The following is a 20352-nucleotide window of genomic DNA, read 5'->3' as shown; positions in this document are numbered from 1 at the left end:
TGATGACTCACAGTCTTGATCCAGCAGAATGGCCCGGTTAGTGATGGCCTCCAGGGCTTGCCAGATGTCAGCCCTCTCGGGCCCCAGCAGCAGCAGGGCTTGTAGGATGGACAGCAGCTGGCGGGACGACGGAGAGCTGCTCACCTTGAGGTTGAACAACACACAACCAAACCTTATTTTGAGTGCACTTATAATTTTGTTGTTTACGGAACTAGCCATGAGTAGGTGACATGCAGTGTTATGGCAGTGCAGCTGACAGCTGTGCTCACTTTGTTGAAGAGGGTGATGAACACCTCCTGGTGACTGCTCACGTCTATGCCTCCATAGACCCTCAGCAGCTCCTCCTCATCCTCAGACATGGCCTCTTCAAACACCTCACACTGAATGATCAAGTCCTCATCCTCCTCATCTCTGTCTCTCACACACACACACACACACACACACACACACACACACACACACACACACACACACACACACACACACACACACACACACACACACACACACACAATTAAAAAGGGCCTATTGAGCAAGTAGCCTGTTTACAATGTTTATTTCCCACTTGCACATCAAATCAACATGTGCAAGTAACAAAGGTTTTGTTTAACATTTCACTCAAACTATATTGTACTTGACCAATGCATGGGCATTTCTTATCTGCACATGACAAAAAGGTCACAATGAACCGAGGAAGTAAGTCAAGGCACTCACCTCAATTTGGGCAGTATATCAAGTAATTGTAATCCTATAAAACAGAAACACTGCATTTAATAAAGACAGTCACAAAAACAACGATCCAACTCCCAAATGATCAGTTTCCTACTTTGTAGTAGGTTATTAAAAAGTTGGAACACTGCGGAATATGATCTGGAATCAGCGAGTGAAGTCGATTGCAGGTGAGCGATTAGGACATAATTATGGTGCGTTCATGACAACTCGGAAATCTTCGACCTCAGACTTCAGTGCGTTCAAGACAACTGGGAACTCGAGTTGGATGACCAGCGTTCAAAACTATTTTTCCCAGTCGGAGCTCATTTTTTACAACCCACTAAAGTCGAAAGTTTGATATTTCTGAGTTCCGAGTTCCCAGTTGTTTTGAGCGTGACATACAAGTCGAAAACTCAGGCATCATATCAGAGCTTTGACTTCTGCTGCATTCATAACCAAGTGGAAGGTGGGAATTTACCAGTTTTGAAGTCGTAAATACCAGTTGGATGCATTCAGGTGGTTTGAATTCATTGAGAAACACTGATAGGCTAATGGCCAACAAGTTGTGTAAACCATAAACTAAAAGTACAGCTATCATGCTTGTAAACAAATTATAGTGTTCAAAAATCATATTAATAGATTGCATTTTATAAATAATATTTTGTTGCTGCATTTAACTGCCAGAAATGCTGTTATCGAGGTAATTTCCTTATTAGGTGACGTTAGAGGTCAGCATCTGGGAGAAGTGGGAACTCAGGATGATAGATGAGTTTCCCACCAGTAATTACCAGTTGGAGGTCCGTTCAAAGGGAATTTTTCCACATCGTATGTGGTAAATTCCCCTTCCCACTTGGTTACTAATGCAGCATTCTCCTACCTGAAGATCAATGACTTCTCAATTTCTCTCAGTCTGAGCTCGCATTTTTTGAGTTCCCAGTTGTTTTGAACGCACCAAAAATCTATTTGCAGTAGAGTGGTGATTCGCATAGGCTACATTTACAGAATTTTTTGAAAAAATCTAAAATGTATTTCACATTTACCGTGAATAGCAAATTCACAAAGAAAGGGAATGGCAACTTGACCACAGACAAGCTTTTGTTAGACTGCCGCCAATAGGCCATTATAAAAAGGTAGGCATAAATCAAAGCCTGTTCATAGAGAATAGCCTACTTAGCCCAATATAATGGTGCTTTCAAGACAACTGGGAATTCGAGAAAAAAAAGGTTAAATTATGACGTAAGTGATCTTTAGGTTGACGCTCTAGAAAGATGCCCGAGTTTCTGACATGGAATTTCGAGTTGGATGACCATTCGGAGCTAGTTTTTTCCCTGAGTTCCCAGTTGTCTTGAACGCACTGAAGTCAGAGATTTCCAAGTTCTGAGTGGTGAGTTCTGAGTTGTTTTGAACACGGCATTAGACCGCTTCTTCTTATTAATTAAATAAATAATCAGAGGTCTAATATTGGGATAGACAATACAATAACCTGTCAAGAACCATAATATTATGCATAGCATATATGACAGACTACAGTTTATCAAATTTTGATAGGCCTACTACTATGCCCATATTTCTTCAACAATTTCAGCACTACAGCATACTGTAGATAGGCCTAATCTTGATTTCCCCTTCATTAAAACACATATTTTTCAAAAACAAAAAAAGATTAATGTAACACCATCTATGCCAGACACAAATGCATAATTGTATCCCTGAATATGAGGTTTGCACAAGATTCAGGTGACAGATTGAGGACACGCATATACAGTAGCTAGAAGGACCCAGTGACACTTCATGACAAAAAGAATGTGGACACCTGCTTGTTGAACATCTCATTCCAAAATCATGGGCATTAATATGGAGTTGGTCCCCCCTTTGCTGCTATAACAGCCTCCACTCTTCTGGGAAGGCTTTCCACTAGATGTTGGAACATTGCTGTGGGGACTTGCTACCATTCAGCCACAAGAGCATTAGTGAGGTCGGGCACTGATGTTGGGAGATTAGGCCTGGCTCACAGTCGGCATTCCAATTCATCCAATAGGTTTTCGATGAGGTTGAGGTCAGGGCTCTGTGCAGGCCAGTCAAGTTCTTCCACACTGATCTCGACAAGCCATTTCTGTATGGACCTCACTTTGTGCATGGGGCATTGTCATGCTGAAACAGGAAAAGGTCTTCCCCAAACTGTTGCCACAAAGTTGGAAGCATGGAATCGTCTTGAATTTCCCTTCACAGGAACTAAGGGGCCTAGCCCGAATCATTGAAGAGGAGTGGGATAACATTCCCCAGGCCACAATCAACAGCCTGATCAACTCTATGCGAAGGAGATGTGTCGCGCTGCATGAGGCAAATGGTGGTCACACCAGATACTAACTGGTTTTCTGATCCACGCCTGTACCTTTTTTAAAGTTATCTGTCACCAAGAGATGCATATACGTGTTCCCAGTCATGTGGAATCCTTAGATTAGGGCCTAATGAATATATTTCAATTATAACTTATTTTAAATAATAAATTGTTGCATGTTGCGTTTTATAGTTTTGTTCAGTATACATTTTGTGCCACTGTGTGACCTTGCAGATTAACTGAATCTCTGCCAAGTGGCTGAGTAATGAAGATAAACAATGCGCTGTACCAATAAACTCCTTGCGCATCTTGTCTCTCTGTTGCAGGTCGTCTTTCCCAAAGATGATGGCGTTGATGACACTGAGGAGGGTGACCATGTAGGGCACGTTGTCTGTGGCCTGCAGCTCGTTCATGATCACACTGAAGCGATACAGCTGGGTCTTCACACCCTGCGGGACAAATTAACACATTAGACATACTGTATATCATTCACTCACACTGTGTGAGGACAGCCCCACCCCCCACCCCATACACGGAATGGTTTAATATTGATCAAAAAGTAACATTAATCAATGTATTGACAACTATGGATGTAACTAGATAACAGAATTAAGTTACTTAGGCAGTCTAACATCTGTACACTAGAAGGCATTTCAAGGGGCTAAGTCATATGGTTATTCAGTAATGTATGGAATGAATAAAAATTACTTTAATTATCCTATTTAATGAGATTCTTTTGAGCTGAAATAGCATGTAACATGTTTTTTTGTCATATCTGATTTCAGTCAGCTTTCATCAAAATCACACACACTGTTATGTGTACTTTCCCCCCAGCATTTTTCTCTCTCATTATCCTTCCTAAATCACAATCAGGCAACTTATCCTGTAGATGAATGGTATATATTTCCGTAGCCTCTGTGAAAGCTTGTCTGGCTGTATGGCACTTGCCTTGTAATGGTCCAGGGCATCCAGGGCGAGACGGTACCCATCAGAGGAGAACATGCTCAGGGCAGCAAGCAGCTCAAACACCTGCTTCTTCACCATGGTATTGGACGTGTCCAAGGCTGTGGTAAGACATTGTCACAGTCAGTGTACACATAGGGTGTATTCATTATGCTGACCGCGTTGCAAAACCGAAACGGAACGGAAAATGTTTTTCATTGAACGTTTCTATTGGACAAATTCAGGTAGGTCCCTCCCTGTTTCGTTCTGTTTTGTTTGATTTCAGTTGCAAGATGTAATGAATACAACCATGGTCATGGTCCTCATATTACATCCTGCCTCTTTCTTTCTCCCTTGTCTGGTGTCCTCTAGAATGTTATGGCTTATTTTAAGGAAACATGACGTGAACTTTGCCCCTTTTCTGAAAACGTTTTGTGTTTCTGATAAGTGTGTCAGTGTATGTGAAGATGTTGCGATGCACTGTCTCTCCACACAGTGTCTCACTCCATACACTTTGTCTGACATAATAGCCTATATCTGACCTGAATTGTTCGATGTTGCCATTGTACTCCTAAATCTACAACTGAATAAAAATTCTTAAGGATTATGTATGTGCATTTATGCTCACTAAGACCTTTACATTATATATACAGTACCAGTCAAATGTTTGGACACACCTACTTATTCAATTCTTTATTTTTACTATTTTCTACATTGTAGAATAGTAGTGAAGACATCACACTATGAAATAGCACATATAGAACCATGTAGTAACCAAAAAAGTGTTAACTTTTTAGGGATAGGGGGCAGCATTTTCACTTTGGATGAACAGCGTGCCCAAAGTGAACTGCCTCCTACTCTGTCCCAGATGCTAATATATACATATTATTATTACTATTGGGTAGAAAACACTCTGAAGTTTCTACAACTCTTTGAATGATGTCTGTGAGTATAACAGAACTCATATGGCAGGCAAAAACCCAAACAGGAAGCGGGAATTCTGAGCCTGGTCGATTTTCAACTCATCGCCTATTGAAATCCCCGTGGGATATGGATCTGTTTGCACTTCCTACGCCTTCCACTAGATGTCAACAGTCTGTAGAACGTTGAATGAAATTTCTACTGTGATGTTGAGCCGGATGGGGGCTGTTTGAGTCAGTGGTCTGGCAGAGAGCCAGGTCCTGGTCACGCGCATTCCAAAGGAATTCTCCGGTTGGAACGTTATTGAATATTTAGGATAACAACATCCGAAAGATTGATTCTATAGTTAGTTTGACAAGTTTATTCGACCTGTAATATAACTTTTTGAAGTTTTCGTCCGACGTTCGCCTGGACCTGCACGAGCGTTTGGATGTGTGTACTAAACGCGCTAACAAAAGTAGCTACTTGGACATGAATAATGGACATTATCGAACAAAACAACAATTTATTGTGTAACTAGGATTCCTGGGAGTACATTCTGATGAAGATCATCAAAGGTAAGGGAATATTTATCATGTAATTTCGTATTTCGTTTTTAAAAAATCTGACACAGCGGTTGCATTAAGAACAAGTGTATCTTTAATTCTATGTAAAACATGTATCTTTCATCAAAGTTTATGATGAGTATTTCTGTTATTTGATGTGGCTCTGCAATTTCTCTGGATATTTTGGAGACATTTCTGAACATGGCGCCAATATAAACTGAGATTTTTGGATATAAATATGCACATTATCGAACAAAACATACATGTATTGTGTAACATGATGTCCTATGAGTGTCATCTGATGAAGATCATCAAAGGTTAGTGATTAATTCTATCTCTATTTCTGCTTTTTGTGACTCCTATCTTTGGCTGGGAAAATGGCTGATCTAACATAATCATATGTTGTGTTTTCCCTGTTAAGCATTTTTTAAATCGGACACAATGGGTAGATTAACAAGATGTTTATCTTTCATTTGCTGTATTGGACTTGTTAATGTGTGAAAGTTACATATTTAAAAAAATATATGTTTTTTCCCGTGCTGCCTTTTCAGCGGAATGTTGTTGAGGGGTTCCGCTAGCGGAACGTGTGTCCCAGAAAGGTTCAAACTTGTATTTCAACCTCATGCGAGAAGTGCAAATCAATCCCAGAACAACAGCAAAGGACCCTGTGAAGATGCTGGAGGAAACAGGTACAAAAGTATCTATATCCACAGTAAAACAAGTCCTATATCGACATAACCTGAAAGGCTGCTCAGCAAGGAAGAAGCCACTGCTCCAAAACCGCCATAAAAAAAGCCAGACTACGGTTTGCAACTGCACATGGGGACAAAGATCGTACTTTTTGGAGAAATGTCCTCTGGTCTGATGAAACAAAAATAGAACTGTTTGGCCATAATGACCATCGTTATGTTTGGAGGAAAAACGGGGAGGCTTGCAAGCCGAAGAACACCATCCCAACCGTGAAGCATGGGGGTGGCAGCATCATGTTGTGGGGGTGCTTTGCTGTAGGAGGGACTGGTACGCTTAACAAAATAGATGGCATCATGAGGGAGGAAAATTATGTGGATATATTGAAGACATCAGTCAGGAAGTTAAAGCTTGGTCACAAATGGGTCTTGCAAATGGACAATGACCCCAAGCATACTTCCAAAGTTGTGGCAAAATGGCTTAAGGACAACAAAGTAAATGTATTGGAGTGGCCATTACAAAGCCCTGACCTCAATCCTATAGAAAATGTGTGGGCAGAACTGAAAAAACGTGTGCGAGCAAGGAAGCCTACAAAACCTGACTCAGTTACACCAGCTCTGTCAGGAGGAATGGGCCAAAATTCACCCAACTTATTGTGGGAAGCTTGTGGAAGGCTACCCGTAACGTTTGACCCAAGATAAACAATTTAAAGGCAATGCTACCAAATACTAATTGAGTGTATGTAAACTTCTGACCCACGGGGAATGTGATGAAAGAAATAAAAGCTGAAATAAATAATTCTCTCTACTATTATTCTGACATTTCACATTCTTAAAATAAAGTGGTGATCCTAACTGCCCTAAGACAGGGAATTTTCACTCTGATTAAGTGTCAGGAATTGTGAAAAACTGAGTTTAAATGTATTTGGCTAAGGTGTATTTAAACTTCCGACTTCAACTGTATATGTGTAAATGTCTGAATGCTTATGTGTATATATATATATTTACAAAAAAATTATATGGTGGATAGGAAATGATGCAGACAATTACATTGATGGAAGCAACAATCTATCAGCAATATTAAAGTTGATCCACCCCCTAAAGAAATGACAAAAAATATTACAAATAACAAAAAAAAGAGTGCAAACCTGTCATCAAGGCAAAGGGTGGCTACTTTGAAGAATCTCAAATAGAAACTGTATTTTCAATTGTTTAACTTCTTGACGCTAGGGGCCAGAATTGTTTAAAATAAAAATAACGTTCCCAAGGTAAACGGACTATTTCTCAGGCCCAGATCGTAGAATATGCATATTGTTTGTTATCCCTGTTCTGTTGCCTCTTCCCTTTAAAGGCGTATCAACCAGATTCCTTTTCCAATGGCTTCCTCAGGCTGTGACCAGGCTTTAGACATAGTTTCAGGCTTTTATTTTGAAAAATGAGCGAGATTGTTCAAAATGAGTCAGGTGTCCTTTGATTAGTTCCTGCGCGCGAGAGGGGTAGCTCGACATTTTCTTTCTCTGTAGTATTGAATAGGTTACCGTCCGGTTGAAATATTATCGATTATGTATGTTAAAAACAAACTGAGGATTGATTATAAAAAACGTTTGACATGTTTCTACGAACATTACGGATACTTTTTGGGAATTTTCTTCTGCCTTTCAGAACCGGAACGAGCATGTGGTTTTCTGACCATAATGCGCAACCCAAATGGCGTTTTTTTGTTATAAAACTAATATTTATCGAACAAAAATAACATTTATTGTGTAACTGGGAGTCTCGTGAGTGCAAACATCCGAAGATTATCAAAGGTAAGCGATTAATTTTATTGCTTTTCTGACTTTCGTGACCAAGCTAATTTAAGGCTAGCTGTTCTAAAACTGATTGATACACTCACAAACGCTTGGATTGCTTTCGCTGTAAAGCATATTTTCAAAATCTGACATGATAGGTGGATTAACAACAAGCTAAGCTGTGTTTTGGTATATTTCACTTGTGATTCCATGATTATAAATATTTTTAGGGTTATTTTTGAATTTGGCGCTCTGCAATTCAGTGGTTGTTTAGGAAAATACGTAGCGTCAAGAAGTTAACACTTTTTTGGTTACTACATGAATCCATATATGTTATTTCATAGTTTTGATGTCTTCACTACTATTCTACAATGTAGAAAATAGTAAAATAAAGACAAACCTTGAGTGAGTAGGTGTGTCCTGTCACGCCCTGACCTTAGAGATCCTTTTTATGTCTCTATTTTGGTTGGTCAGGGCGTGAGTTGGGGTGGGCATTCTATGTTTTTGTTCTATGTTGTCTATTTCTATGTGTTTGGCCGGGTGTGGTTCTCAATCAGAGGCAGCTGCCTATCGTTGTCTCTGATTGAGAACCATACTTACGTAGCCTTTTCCCACCTGTGTTTTGTGGGTAGTTGTTTTCTGTTTTGTGTGAGTGCCTGGCAGAACTGTTGCGTTTTGTTCCACTTTTGTTTTTTGTTTCAGTGTCCAGGCTATATTAAAACATCATGAACACGTACCACGCTGCGCTTTGGTCTACTCCTTCTTCCTCAGACGAACGGCGTTACATGTCCAAACTTTTGACTGGTACTGTATATACACTACTGTTCAAAAGTTTCCTTGTTTTTGAAAGAAAAGATAATTTTTTGTCCATTAAAATAACATTGAATTGATCAGAAATACAGTGTAGACATTATTAATGTTGTAAATTACTTTTGTTGCTCGAAATGGCAGATTTTTTATGGAATATCTACATAGGCGTACAGAGGCCCATTATCAGCAACTATCACTCCTGTGTTCCAATGGCACGTTGTGTTAGCTAATCCAAGTTGATCAACGTCAACAGTGAAGAGCCGACTCCGGGATGCTGGCCTTCTAGGCAGAGTTGCAAAGAAAAAGCCATATCTCAGACTGGCGAATAAAAAGAAAAGATCAAGATGGGCAAAAGAACAGACACTGGTCACCAGATCTCAACCCTATTGAGCTATTGTGGGAGCAGCTTGACCGTATGGTACGTAAGTGCCCATCCAGCCAATCCAACTTGTGGTAGGTGATTCAGGAAGCATGGGGTGAAATCTCTTCAGATTACCTCAACAACTTGACAACTAGAATGCCAAAGGTCTTCAAGGCTGTAAATTCTCCAAATGGAGGATTCTTTGACAAAGCAAAGTTTGAAGGACACAATTATTATTTAAATTAAAAATCATTATTTATAACCTTGTCAACGTCTTGACTATATTTCCTATTCATTTTGCAACTAATTTCATGTACGTTTTCATAGAAAACAAGGACATTTCTAAGTGACACAACTTTTGAACTAACACAACGTGCCATATATACTGTATATATATATTTTTTTGTTTTGTACACAGATACTTGATATCCTGTCTCATATGCCCATACGGGCTGGGAACTAATTGGTGTACAACGCGGAAATAAAATAATTAAATCATCAGTGGAACACATTTTTAAACACTGCATTTCTCCTCATTCCTAGGTGCTGTGGAACCTTGGGAGAGTTTGCGGATGTAGCCCTCATTCTCCACGATAAAGTGGATCCCAGCCGAGGAGTTCATGATGGCGCGGACACAGCTGACACAGGTAAGCTGCAGCAGGGCATCTGTGATGCGGGAGCAGCCCCTCCCAGATAGCCTGTCCAGGGCCTCCAGCAGCAGGTCCAGCCCACTCAGCTCCAGGAACTGGACCATCCAGGACTCCTCGCTGCCCTCCAGACGACGCTTCAGCCCAGAGTAGTTGACCACACTGGGCACCTGGAGCATGCGGATGCACAGCTCTGGGTCGGCACTCTCCAGGTTGGCCTCCAGCTGGGTGTCTGAGTCCTGGGAGGAGCCCAGATGGGCCCTCACCGCCGCCCACTTCCTCTTCCCGTCCGACTTCACTGACATGGTGATGGAGAAGGTCTGTGGAGGGAAGTTAAGGTAGTTTAATTAATTAATTAAGGGGGCAAGAGGTTCAGTTCAGCATCATAGTGAACATAAACCTGTTTACTATAAAGTGCTGAAAAGGGTGGAAAGTGAATTTTCTTTTGCCGTTCATGGTAAAACTGTTATTGGCATGGTTTTGTGCAAACAAGCCATGAACTATTTGACCTGCAGATGGACTTTTGCATAAATATGCAGGACAACTAGTCCCCATTAGAATTGTTTCAGAGCGTTCCTGTCTAAAGGATGCAGGCCTTTATCACAACATAGCACATTCATAAGAAATGACAGCTCTGCACATTGTGGGACAAGTGAATGATATGTCAGCAGTCCTGTCGGAATTAGTCCTGCCAAACATCCAAACTTAATCCTGCAGTGAAAGGGAAGCGACTCGCTGTCAGCTAATCAACAGCAAACACAAAGACAGGCATGACAAAGACAGTGCATATTTATGGGAGATATTATTCTGTGTATATACTCTATTTTCAATTACATCCAACCATAAACAAGGTTTTGAGTAATAGTATCAATGTGAAGAGAAAAATACCACCCAGGATATTAATAAGCTCATCTGATCTTTGACTGTGAGTGGCACATTTTGATCACACAAGTGACCTTTTCTGGGATAGCCCCAGAACACTGTTCCCTCACAGTACCCTGCACCACTACCAGATACAACATCTCTTGCAATGTGTAACCAGCAGAGGAGGCTGGTTAGAGGAGGACGGCTCATAATAATGAATAAAATGGAATGAATGGAACCAGGCGTTTGGTGTGTTTGAGACCATTCAATTTATTCCATTCCAGCCATTACTATGAGCCCATCCTCCCCATTTAAAGTGCCACCAGCCACCACTGGTAATCGGTGTATGCAAGCGCCCACACTGACTGGGTAGGGATTGAGTCTAAAAAAGGGCGAAATTCCCAGAAATCTAGAAATACTTCATCTGTAGTTGCAAAGTGTGACGTGTGATGATCTAGCAATCGAATGAACAAAAGTAGAGGTAGAATTTTCCTCCCAAAATGCCTTTAATTATATCACACTTGCCAAGACTAACCTAAACAGATGGTATTGGAGAGGATAAATATAAACAACAAAATTGCAGCTCTGCACGTAGCTCTGCAACACATGGCCTTAGCTAAGGAATCTGGGCTATGTAAATAATGTTTCTGGGTTGAGTTTAATGTAAAAGGCTCTCATGAACACTCTATGCAGAATAACAAAGGGGTAAAAACACTGGGTACAGATGATAAGATTCCACCACAGTGGGAATTTAGATGGAACTCAAGTCAACCCTGAAATGCAAGAAAATGTAAACTCCTACAAATTGGATTTCCATTCAGTTCTCAAGTTCCCTATAATTCAACAGGCAAAAAAAGGAGCTGTTCTATTCCAGACACGTTTGTGGCGTGGCTGATTCTCTCCGTCTTGGGCTGCCAGTGTGACAATGTTACAGTGGCAGCCAGGCCCTTTCACAACAGGCCGTCTCATCTTCCGTCAAAAAGCTCTGTTCATTAGCTACAGAATGGGTGGAATGTCTCCTGCTTCTCTGGCTGCTTTCTGATATCTAATGATGTTTATACTCAAGCATCTGAACACCTTACAAGGATCTACAATCTACTCAACTGTACAAAGTGATGTACAGTAGGGTCCATGGTAAATAGAAGGGTCGTTTCACCAATTCTGTGCCTTTTGAGTAGTGTAACTTCGTGATTTTTAAAATGTTATCTCACCAAATGTTATTTTTATGCTGCTGCAGTGGATAGTGGCCATTTTACGGGCTCCTGACCAATTCTGCTATTTTGTTTTTTAATGCTAATCTTAACTTTTTTTGTACATAATGTCTCCGCCATCCCTTCCTATCACCCAAAACGGCTTCTGGACATCAGAACAGTGATCACTAATCTCGATTTGGATGAAGATTTCTACTTCAACGAGTTGGCAGCTCTGGACGTTATGCTTACTCCAGACCAAGCTCTAATCCCCGGGACTCGAAAGAGGAGGCGGTAGCGAAAAAGAGGCAGGTGAGGCGGTCTCCTAACGAGATTAGTTCGGCAAACAAATAGACCGCCATTGCCCTGTGTTCTGTTGTCGAATGTGCAGTCACTGGAGAACAAACTGGATGAACTCCGTTCGAGACAATCCTATCAACGGGACCAGAAGAACTGTAATATTATATGTTTCTCTTGGCTGAACAAGGACATGGATAAAATATATCTTGTGGGTTTCTCCATGCATTGTCTAGACCAGACGGCAGCCTCGGGTAGGTAAGCATAATGGGGAGGGGGTGTGTCTCGTTGTCAACAGCAGCTGGTGCACAATCTCTAATGTTAAGGAAGCCTTGAGTTTTTGCTCGCCTGAGTTAGAATACCTCATGATAAGCTGCAGACCATATTACTCACCAATTTTTCGTAGATGTCTATTTACCACCACACACCGATGCTGGAACTAAGACCACACTCAACGAGCTGTATAGGACCATAAATAAACAAGAAAATGCACATCCAGAGGCAACGCTTCTCATGGCCGGTGATTTTAATGCAGGGAAACTAAAATCCATTTAACATAATTTTTACCAGCATGTCAGCATCACCTTTACTCCACACACAGAAATGCATAAAAGGCTCTCCCTCACCCTCCATATGGCGAATCTGACCATAACTCTATCCTCCTGATTCCTGCTTAAATGCAAAACAGGAAGTACCAGTGACACACTCAATTCGGAAGTGGTCCGATGAAGCGGATGCTAAGCTACAGGACTGTTTCACTAGCACAGACTGGAATATGTTCCGGGATTCATCCAATAACATTGAGGAGTTTAGCACATCAGTCACCTGCTTCATTAACTTCTTATGGATAGGGGGCAGCATTTTCACGTTTGGATGAAACGCGTGCCCAGAGTAAATGTCCTGCTACTCAGTCCCAGTTGCTAATATATGCATATTATTAGTAGATTTGGATAGGAAACACTCTGAAGTTTCTAAAACGGTTTGAATGATGTCTGTGAGTGTAACAGAACTCATATTGCAGGCAAAAACCTGAGAAAAAATCCAACCAGGAAGTGGGAAATCTGAGGTTGGTCGTTTTTCAACTCATTCCTTATTGAAGATACAGTGGGATATGGGTCATGTTGCACTTCCTAAGGCTTACACTAGATGTCAACAGTCTTTAGAACCTTGTCTGATGCTTCTACTGTGAAGTTGGGCCGAATGAGAGGGGAATGAGTCAGAGGTCTGGCAGAATGCCTTGAGCTCGTGACGCTCGTTCACGTGAGAGCGAGCTCTGTTGCATTTGCTTTTCTGAAGACAAAGGAATTCTCCGGTTGGAACATTATTGAAGATTTATGTTAAAAACATCCTAAAGATTGATTCTATACATCGTTTGACATGTTTCTACGACCTGTAATATAACTTTTTGGACTATTCGTCCGTACTTTCCGCTGGACTTGCACGCGCGTCGTGAGTTTGGATTTGTTTACCAAACGCGCTAACTAAAGGAGGTATTTGGACATAAATGATGAACTTTATGGAACAAATCAAACATTTATTGTGGAACTGGGATTCCTGGGAGTGCATTCTGATGAAGATCATCAAAGGTAAGTGAATATTTATAATGCTATTTCTGACTTATGTTGACTCCAACATGGCGGATATCTTCTTGGGTTGTGTTGGTCTCTGACCGCCGTACTCAGATTATTGCATGGTTTGCTTTTTCCGTAAAGTTTTTTTGAAATCTGACACAGCGGTTGCATTAAGGAGAAGCATATATTTAAATCTGTGAATAACCCTTTTATCTTTCATCAATGTTTATTATGAGTATTTCTGTGATTTGATGTGGCTCTGTGCAAATTCACAGATTTTTTTTGATGCAAAGCCAAATGTAAACGGAGGTTTTTGGATATAAATATGAACTTGATCGAACAAAACATACATGTTTTGTGTAACATGTTGTCCCGGGAGTGTCATCTGATGAAGAATATCAAAGGTTAGTGAATAATTTTATCAATATTTCAGCTTTTTGTGACTCCTCTCTTTGGTTGGAAAATCGCTGTATGCTTTCTGTGACTAGTTGCTGACCTAACATAATGATATGTCCTGCTTTCGCCGAAAAGCTTTTTTGAAATAGGACACTGTGGTTGGATTAACTACAATTTTATCGTTAAAATGGTGTCTAATACTTGTATGTTTGAGAAAATTGAATTATGAGATTTCTGTTGATTGAATTTGGCGCCCTGCAATTTCATTGGCTGTTGGCGAGCGGAACCCCAGTCGTAGACAGGTTAATGAGTGCATCGACGACATCTTGCCCACAGTGACCATACTTACATATCCAAACCTGAAGCCATGAATAACAGGCAACATCTGCACTGAGCTAAAGGCTAGAGTGTCCGATTTCTAGCGGGGCATTAATCTGGACGCTTATAAGAAATCCCGCTACGACCTCCGATGAGCCATCAGACAGGCAATGTGTCAATACAAGGCTAAGATCAAATCCTACTATGCCAGCTCTGACACTTGTCGGATATGGCAGGGCTTGCAAACTATCATGGATTACAAAGGAAAACCCAGCCGCAAACTGCCCAGTGACACTAGCCTACCAGACGAGTTAAATACCTTCTATGCTCTCTGAGGCAAGCAACACTGAACCATGCATGAGAGCACCAGCTGTTCCGTACGACTGTGTGATCTCACTCTCTGTAGCCAATGTGAATAATACCTTTAAACAGGTTAACATTTACCGTGGGGACAGATGGATTACCAGGATGCATACTCAAAGCATATGCTGATCAGCTGGCAAGTGTCTTCACTAACATTTTCAAACTATCCCTGACCCAGTCTGTAATACCTACATGTTTCAAGCAGACTACCATGGTCCATGTGCCCAAGAACACCAAGGTAACATGTCTAAATTATTATCGCCCAGTAGCACTCACATCTGTAGCCACTGTTGGGCTATGAGAATATGAAATATACTTATTCATGTCACTGAGGGAGTGCTTAGGTTTAGAGGGTCTACACCAGAAGTTAATGGTTATCTGTAGGAGGAAGGTATATAGTGTGTGCAATTAAGCTTGGAATGTGCTGAGTGCATGGAAGCGATCACATGTGGCAGGCATTGATAAGGGGAGAGAGCCATAGATTAGTGATGAAGGGGGGTCGAGGTCAGGTCAGGTCGCGTTAAGGGAGAAAGAAAAGTTTATGGCCCAGATTATTTAGTGTCCTGCCAAGCAGTAAAGATGCAATGTTTGTGCAGATGTGTAGGAGGAGATTCAGCCTAGGAGGAAGGGTTAAATATCAGTGCTTGTGTGAAAATGTTTTTGTCTAATGCAGCTGTATTAACCCTCTGGGATGAATAAACTTGGTCTAAAGCTTTCATAGTGTCCGTTGAGTTTTACTCTGAGAATTAGAACCTAACACCACGAAATGATTTGAAAGTCTGATCATGGCTCACATCAACACCATCATCCCAGACACCCTGGACCCACTCCAATTTGCATACCGCCCCAACAGATCCATAGATGACACAATCTCTATTGCACTCCACACTACCCTCTCCAACCTGGATAAAAGGAATACCTATGTGAGAATGTTGTTCATTGACTACAGCTCAGCGTTCAACACGACACTGCCCTCCAAGCTCAGGACCCTGGGACTGAACATCTCCCTCTGCAACTGGATCCAGGACTTCATGACGGACCGCCCCCAGGTGGTCAGGCTAAGCAACAACACATCCACCACAATGACTCTCAACATGGGTGCCCCTCAGGGGTGTATGCTTAGTCCCCTCCTGTACTCCCTGTTCACCCACGACTGTGTGGCTGCGTACGACTCCAGCACCATCATTAAGTTTAGATGAGAAAGCCTTTAGGGAAGGAGGTCTTCCATTCAGATTTATAGAATTGTCCATGTGGTCTATAATAAAGGGCACTTCATTTAATTTAACAGGCTTTTAAAATGCAATATTTGTGCACAATTTCTACTTAAAATATCAAATGAACGCAAAAGGCACTCATTTCTTGGAATGACCCAGAATGTTTTAGTCTAGGTGAATTCCACAACATCAGTCATGAACACAGTCATGGACACATCAGAAATCTATGAACATCATGTAGGGTTTCCTAGATAAGTCAGCAGGACTTTCCAACATGGGTCATGCAGTTTTCAGTAGGAACTAGGAAGGAAAGGAATTTCCTGAGACAGGAAACACAAGAAAAACATGCTGCCACAACAAGATTTGGTGTTCCTCTTTTTAAAATGTTGTTCCTCACACAATGCTGACCTGATCTCAGTTAGAGAGAGAGAGAGCTTATGTTTATTAACATACATCTGGACCAGTTGTGGGTCATCTAGATAAAAAGGGAGAAAGGGGCATTCTTTTTTAGCTTGTAGCTTCTGCACATTCTTTATGCTCAGTGACAGCTCCCACATAGCCACACTCACATTGGCTTACTCACTGCAGGTCAGGAATACACTCCTACTGTACTCAAGGGAAGCAGCCTACATTAAAACAACCCAACCCACTATTCTACTGTAAAAACTAAGTGCTATTATATAATAAAATATTATCCTTATTGATTTCCTTGTAAGCACTCAGCTCACGCATACAGCGTAGATAAATCTGTCTGTATTTTCAAAGGAAAGATTCAAACAATCTATGAGTTTGTTCTTATCACTTTGAGTGCAGGGGGCTTTTGTGTAAGCCAAACAGAAGAAAGTAAATAAACTACAACATGGCTGGGGTAAGAATTGAGCCACATGAAGCCCAGTGTTTATGGAATTTATCGTATTTGTTGTCACTGGAATGCCAGACTTGACCATGAGTGACAGACCCAGGTCATCTCAGCTCTGTCTCAGAGCAAACATTGCTGCCTACAGTTTAGTTGACTGTCGTGTTTCCATAATGCAGACTTAATCCACTAGAAAAGCTAATTCAAAAATATATAACTAAAAGATCAAGCTGGATTGCCTGGGATTATCCTTTGATGATGTCGTCAAGAATTCTATGTTGTTATGAGCTTTTCCAATCAGCCTACTCAACATAATTGTATCTGTGACTTATTTGCCCCCCCAAAAAGAATGTGTTGGCGATGTCCATCTCCTCACTTGCACTACTAGGAGTAGTAATGAGAGATTTCACATCTGGTATTAATTTTCTAGAACTAGCAGCCTGTAATACATTTCTCACTATCTTCATTGATGTTGCGAACTTGAAGAGGTTGAATTTAAACCTTGTTCATGTTATTGACTTCAATGTTAAGACCTGTGAGTTCAGAGCAGATGTCTGAAAAGAGGAGTAACAATCGTCAAGAATTCTTGATGAGCTAATAGCGCAGGCGATGTGTTGATAAAACTTTGGTAGTGTTTTCCTCAGATTTGCTTTATTAAAGTCCCCAAGCTACAATAAATACGGTCTCAGGATATGCGGTTTCCAGTTTGCACAAAGTCCAGTGTAGTTTCTTGAGAGCCATCGCGGTGTCGGCATGAGGGGAAAGATACACGGCCGTGACGATAACCGAAGAGAATTATCTGTTATGGCAATGCCTTACAGTGGGAATTTGAGATCTGCAGTAAAGCTATGTGAATACTATAGCAACGCACAGCTGTGAGGGTGAGAGAGATTATGAGAACGCTGCTGACCTGCAAAATTACTAACCAAAATCTAAAACTGACCCTAACCCTAACCTTTACCTAATGTAAATGTAAATGTAATGTAAATGTAATTTTAACCAATTCTGAAATAAAATGTTGGTTTGCAGGTCAGGAGTGTCCACATAGCCTTTTCCTTTGAGGGTATGCTGTGAGTCACAAAGCCCCGAGTGGGCTGCTTTTGCTTAGTGGCAATTATACATAGTGATATTTCAAAGCCCTCTCATCCTGATTCTCAGGACTGGCGCTAGCTTTTTGGGGACCCTAAGTGAGATTTACTTGGAGGGTTCCCTACCTCGCGGAAAAACATTTTCGTGGCCCCCCTCTTGACATTTATTTCCTGCAATTCTACACATAATTGCTATGGGGTGTAGAGAAAATGTTTCAGATTTAGAACACTTTTTCTGCAATTCTACACATGTAGCAATGAGGTGGAGAGAAGACTTTGCAATTTCAAAACACATTTCCTGCAATTCTACTCATTTTGCCATGGGGCAGAGAGAAGAAATGTGCAGTTTTATAGATAATTTCCTGCAATTCTACCAAATTTGCCATTTGGGGGAGATTTTTCCCCTCCATTTTAAAGCAAATTTTCTGCAATTTCACACATTTTGTAATGACTTATGCCATGTTAATATGATATCTGAGTGGGAATGACTAACAAAATCAATGGGGGGCCCCCTGCAGGTCAGGGCCCCTGGACACGTGCCCTGCGGGCCTGGTCGATATTTGGCCATGATTACTACAAGTTTAGATATCTGGCTAGACTAACTACCAATCTTAAAACTGTTAGCTGACATGGCTGATTAATTCAGTGACTGACATAACACGAGAGAAACTGCTGATGCACAAGGAAATGTAATTCTATATTTATTTATATTGTTTTGGTCAGGGGCCCCCCTTATGACTAGAACGGGATGACTTTGAGCATGCCTTGCCTTGAACAATAAATTCATAGAGGTGCATACAACATTCCTGAGATCATGCTTGCATGAAAGGGCCACCAGAGAGTGATGTTAATAAGCAGAGCCTTATATAAACAGGGCTGAGGTCTCCAACTGAATTTGGACAGTGTATCCCAACCTGGTTACTGTTAAACAGTGCAATGCACAATCATGATTTTATTAGCTGGATGTGAATATGTTAAAAATGCATCATAGGCTATATGTAGACCACATATGTCTGTGTTTCTGTCAAAAGGGACCAACGGACTCCATTGATGTAACTTGACCTGCATCACCCAGAAGCAGTCCTCGTGTCCATGGGAAACATTAAGGGGATGTTTAACAATTTCCAAAATGCATTAGGTCAGGATATTCACTCTTGTAATAATCTGTTTAAAATAAATAAGAGATAATGGGGGATGTGATGTCCATTAGGTGAATTGCCATCTGTTAAATAATTATCAATACAGGTAGGCTAGACTTATGTCAGTAATATTACTCTTTCGAACAGATGTGAAAATGTGTTTTTGTTTGATAATCAAGTGAAGTAAGTACTCTAGTGCTACGGATTCCAATGTTGTGGCACTGTCTTTATTTTGCGCTCTCGACGGCTCCCATTTTCATGGTGTCACTGGGAACATAACGGAAAACCTATCACCGGCTTATAATGTCGAATTCAGATAATTTATCATAAAAAAAATTAACTTCGTTGTCTGAAGTTCTCATAAATAGCCCACCGATGCGCTAAAAGACAATTCCCCTTAAATCGCGCGTTTCCAGCTGCGCTGCTTACCTGATCTTATGCCAAAATAACCACTTGAAGAATCGCGTCCTCCGATTGCGGACAGACAACGTATCTTTCCAGCTTCCAAGCGCCTTTTTCTTTCGTGCTTTACGAGGATACCTCTGTACAATGTATGTAGAGGTTAAGTGGATAATGAGTGGGGATGGTTAGGGGAATTTCAGTTTGGTCGTGGACCTCATCGTTTACACATGAGCGCAATGTGACGACGCTGCAAGCACAACTGGATGGCCCCTCCCACGCCCTGAACTCATCTGGCCCAGCTGGACACCATGCTCTATTGTGTCATGGGGTTTTAAGATAGGCAGACCTCACACAAATGTAGAGTGTTTGGTCATTGTTATTACACAAGTGGAATAGAGACAAAAACAACCTTATACCAACAATTATTATTATTACTTAGAAAATTATATAATCTTGGTATTAATTATCTGAGAACTCCAGAAAGCTTTCCGTGCTTCTTTTCATCTCTTCGAAGTTACTGAGATTTTATTTGATCTAAAAGTCTTACTAAACTTGGTCCAAGCTCACATATGTTGCGGTGGAAGAAAGGCTAGATCAGGTGGCTGCCCTGCTCCCACCCTTAGTTTGCCTCCTGTCCCTCCTATCGTCATGGGTACACTTTCCTGAAAACAATGACACTATACTTTGCTTAAACCTATTTGTGGTGACTTCAAAATGAGGGGTGTTGTTGAAAGCAAAGTCATCAGACATTGGATCATCTCGAACAAATCAGAGTATTAAAGCCAATTCCGATAAATAAATAAAAACTTGTTATACCCATGTGTGTTTTGGCTCTGGCCCAACCCATCGGTTTCTGGGACCAGATGATCTAGAATGGTTTTCCATTCTAGAAATCGTTGGGGA

General features: G+C 41.0%; 1 protein-coding gene across 11 annotated transcripts in view; it reads right to left on the bottom strand.

Annotated features, from left to right (window-relative positions):
- The window catches only part of LOC120060241 (inverted formin-2-like), a 29396-nt gene extending 9735 nt beyond the window's left edge, over nucleotides 1-19661 (bottom strand). For 7 of the 11 annotated variants that reach the window (XR_005478200.1, XR_005478199.1, XR_005478198.1 and 4 more), the window contains exons 1-7: nucleotides 19477-19661; nucleotides 9660-10071; nucleotides 3998-4113; nucleotides 3339-3498; nucleotides 715-748; nucleotides 270-411; nucleotides 12-144 (exon numbers count right to left, since the gene is read on the bottom strand). Coding sequence is in view for 8 of the 11 variants with exons in the window: in XM_039009407.1 (XP_038865335.1) it covers nucleotides 12-144; nucleotides 270-411; nucleotides 715-748; nucleotides 3339-3498; nucleotides 3998-4113; nucleotides 9660-10056 (982 nt within the window). In the remaining 3 variants the exon portion in view is untranslated. Of the gene's footprint in view, nucleotides 1-11; nucleotides 145-269; nucleotides 412-710; nucleotides 749-3338; nucleotides 3499-3997; nucleotides 4114-9659; nucleotides 10072-19476 lie in introns of those variants that run through there. The other 4 variants (XM_039009405.1, XM_039009406.1, XM_039009404.1 and 1 more) reach the window with 2 other exon arrangements.
- Between the last annotated feature and the right edge of the window lie 691 nt (nucleotides 19662-20352).

The sequence above is a fragment of the Salvelinus namaycush genome, chromosome 15 (genome assembly GCF_016432855.1).
Source record: "Salvelinus namaycush isolate Seneca chromosome 15, SaNama_1.0, whole genome shotgun sequence".
Taxonomy (NCBI): Eukaryota; Metazoa; Chordata; class Actinopteri; order Salmoniformes; family Salmonidae; genus Salvelinus; species Salvelinus namaycush.
This window is presented reverse-complemented; position numbering and strand designations above follow the sequence as displayed.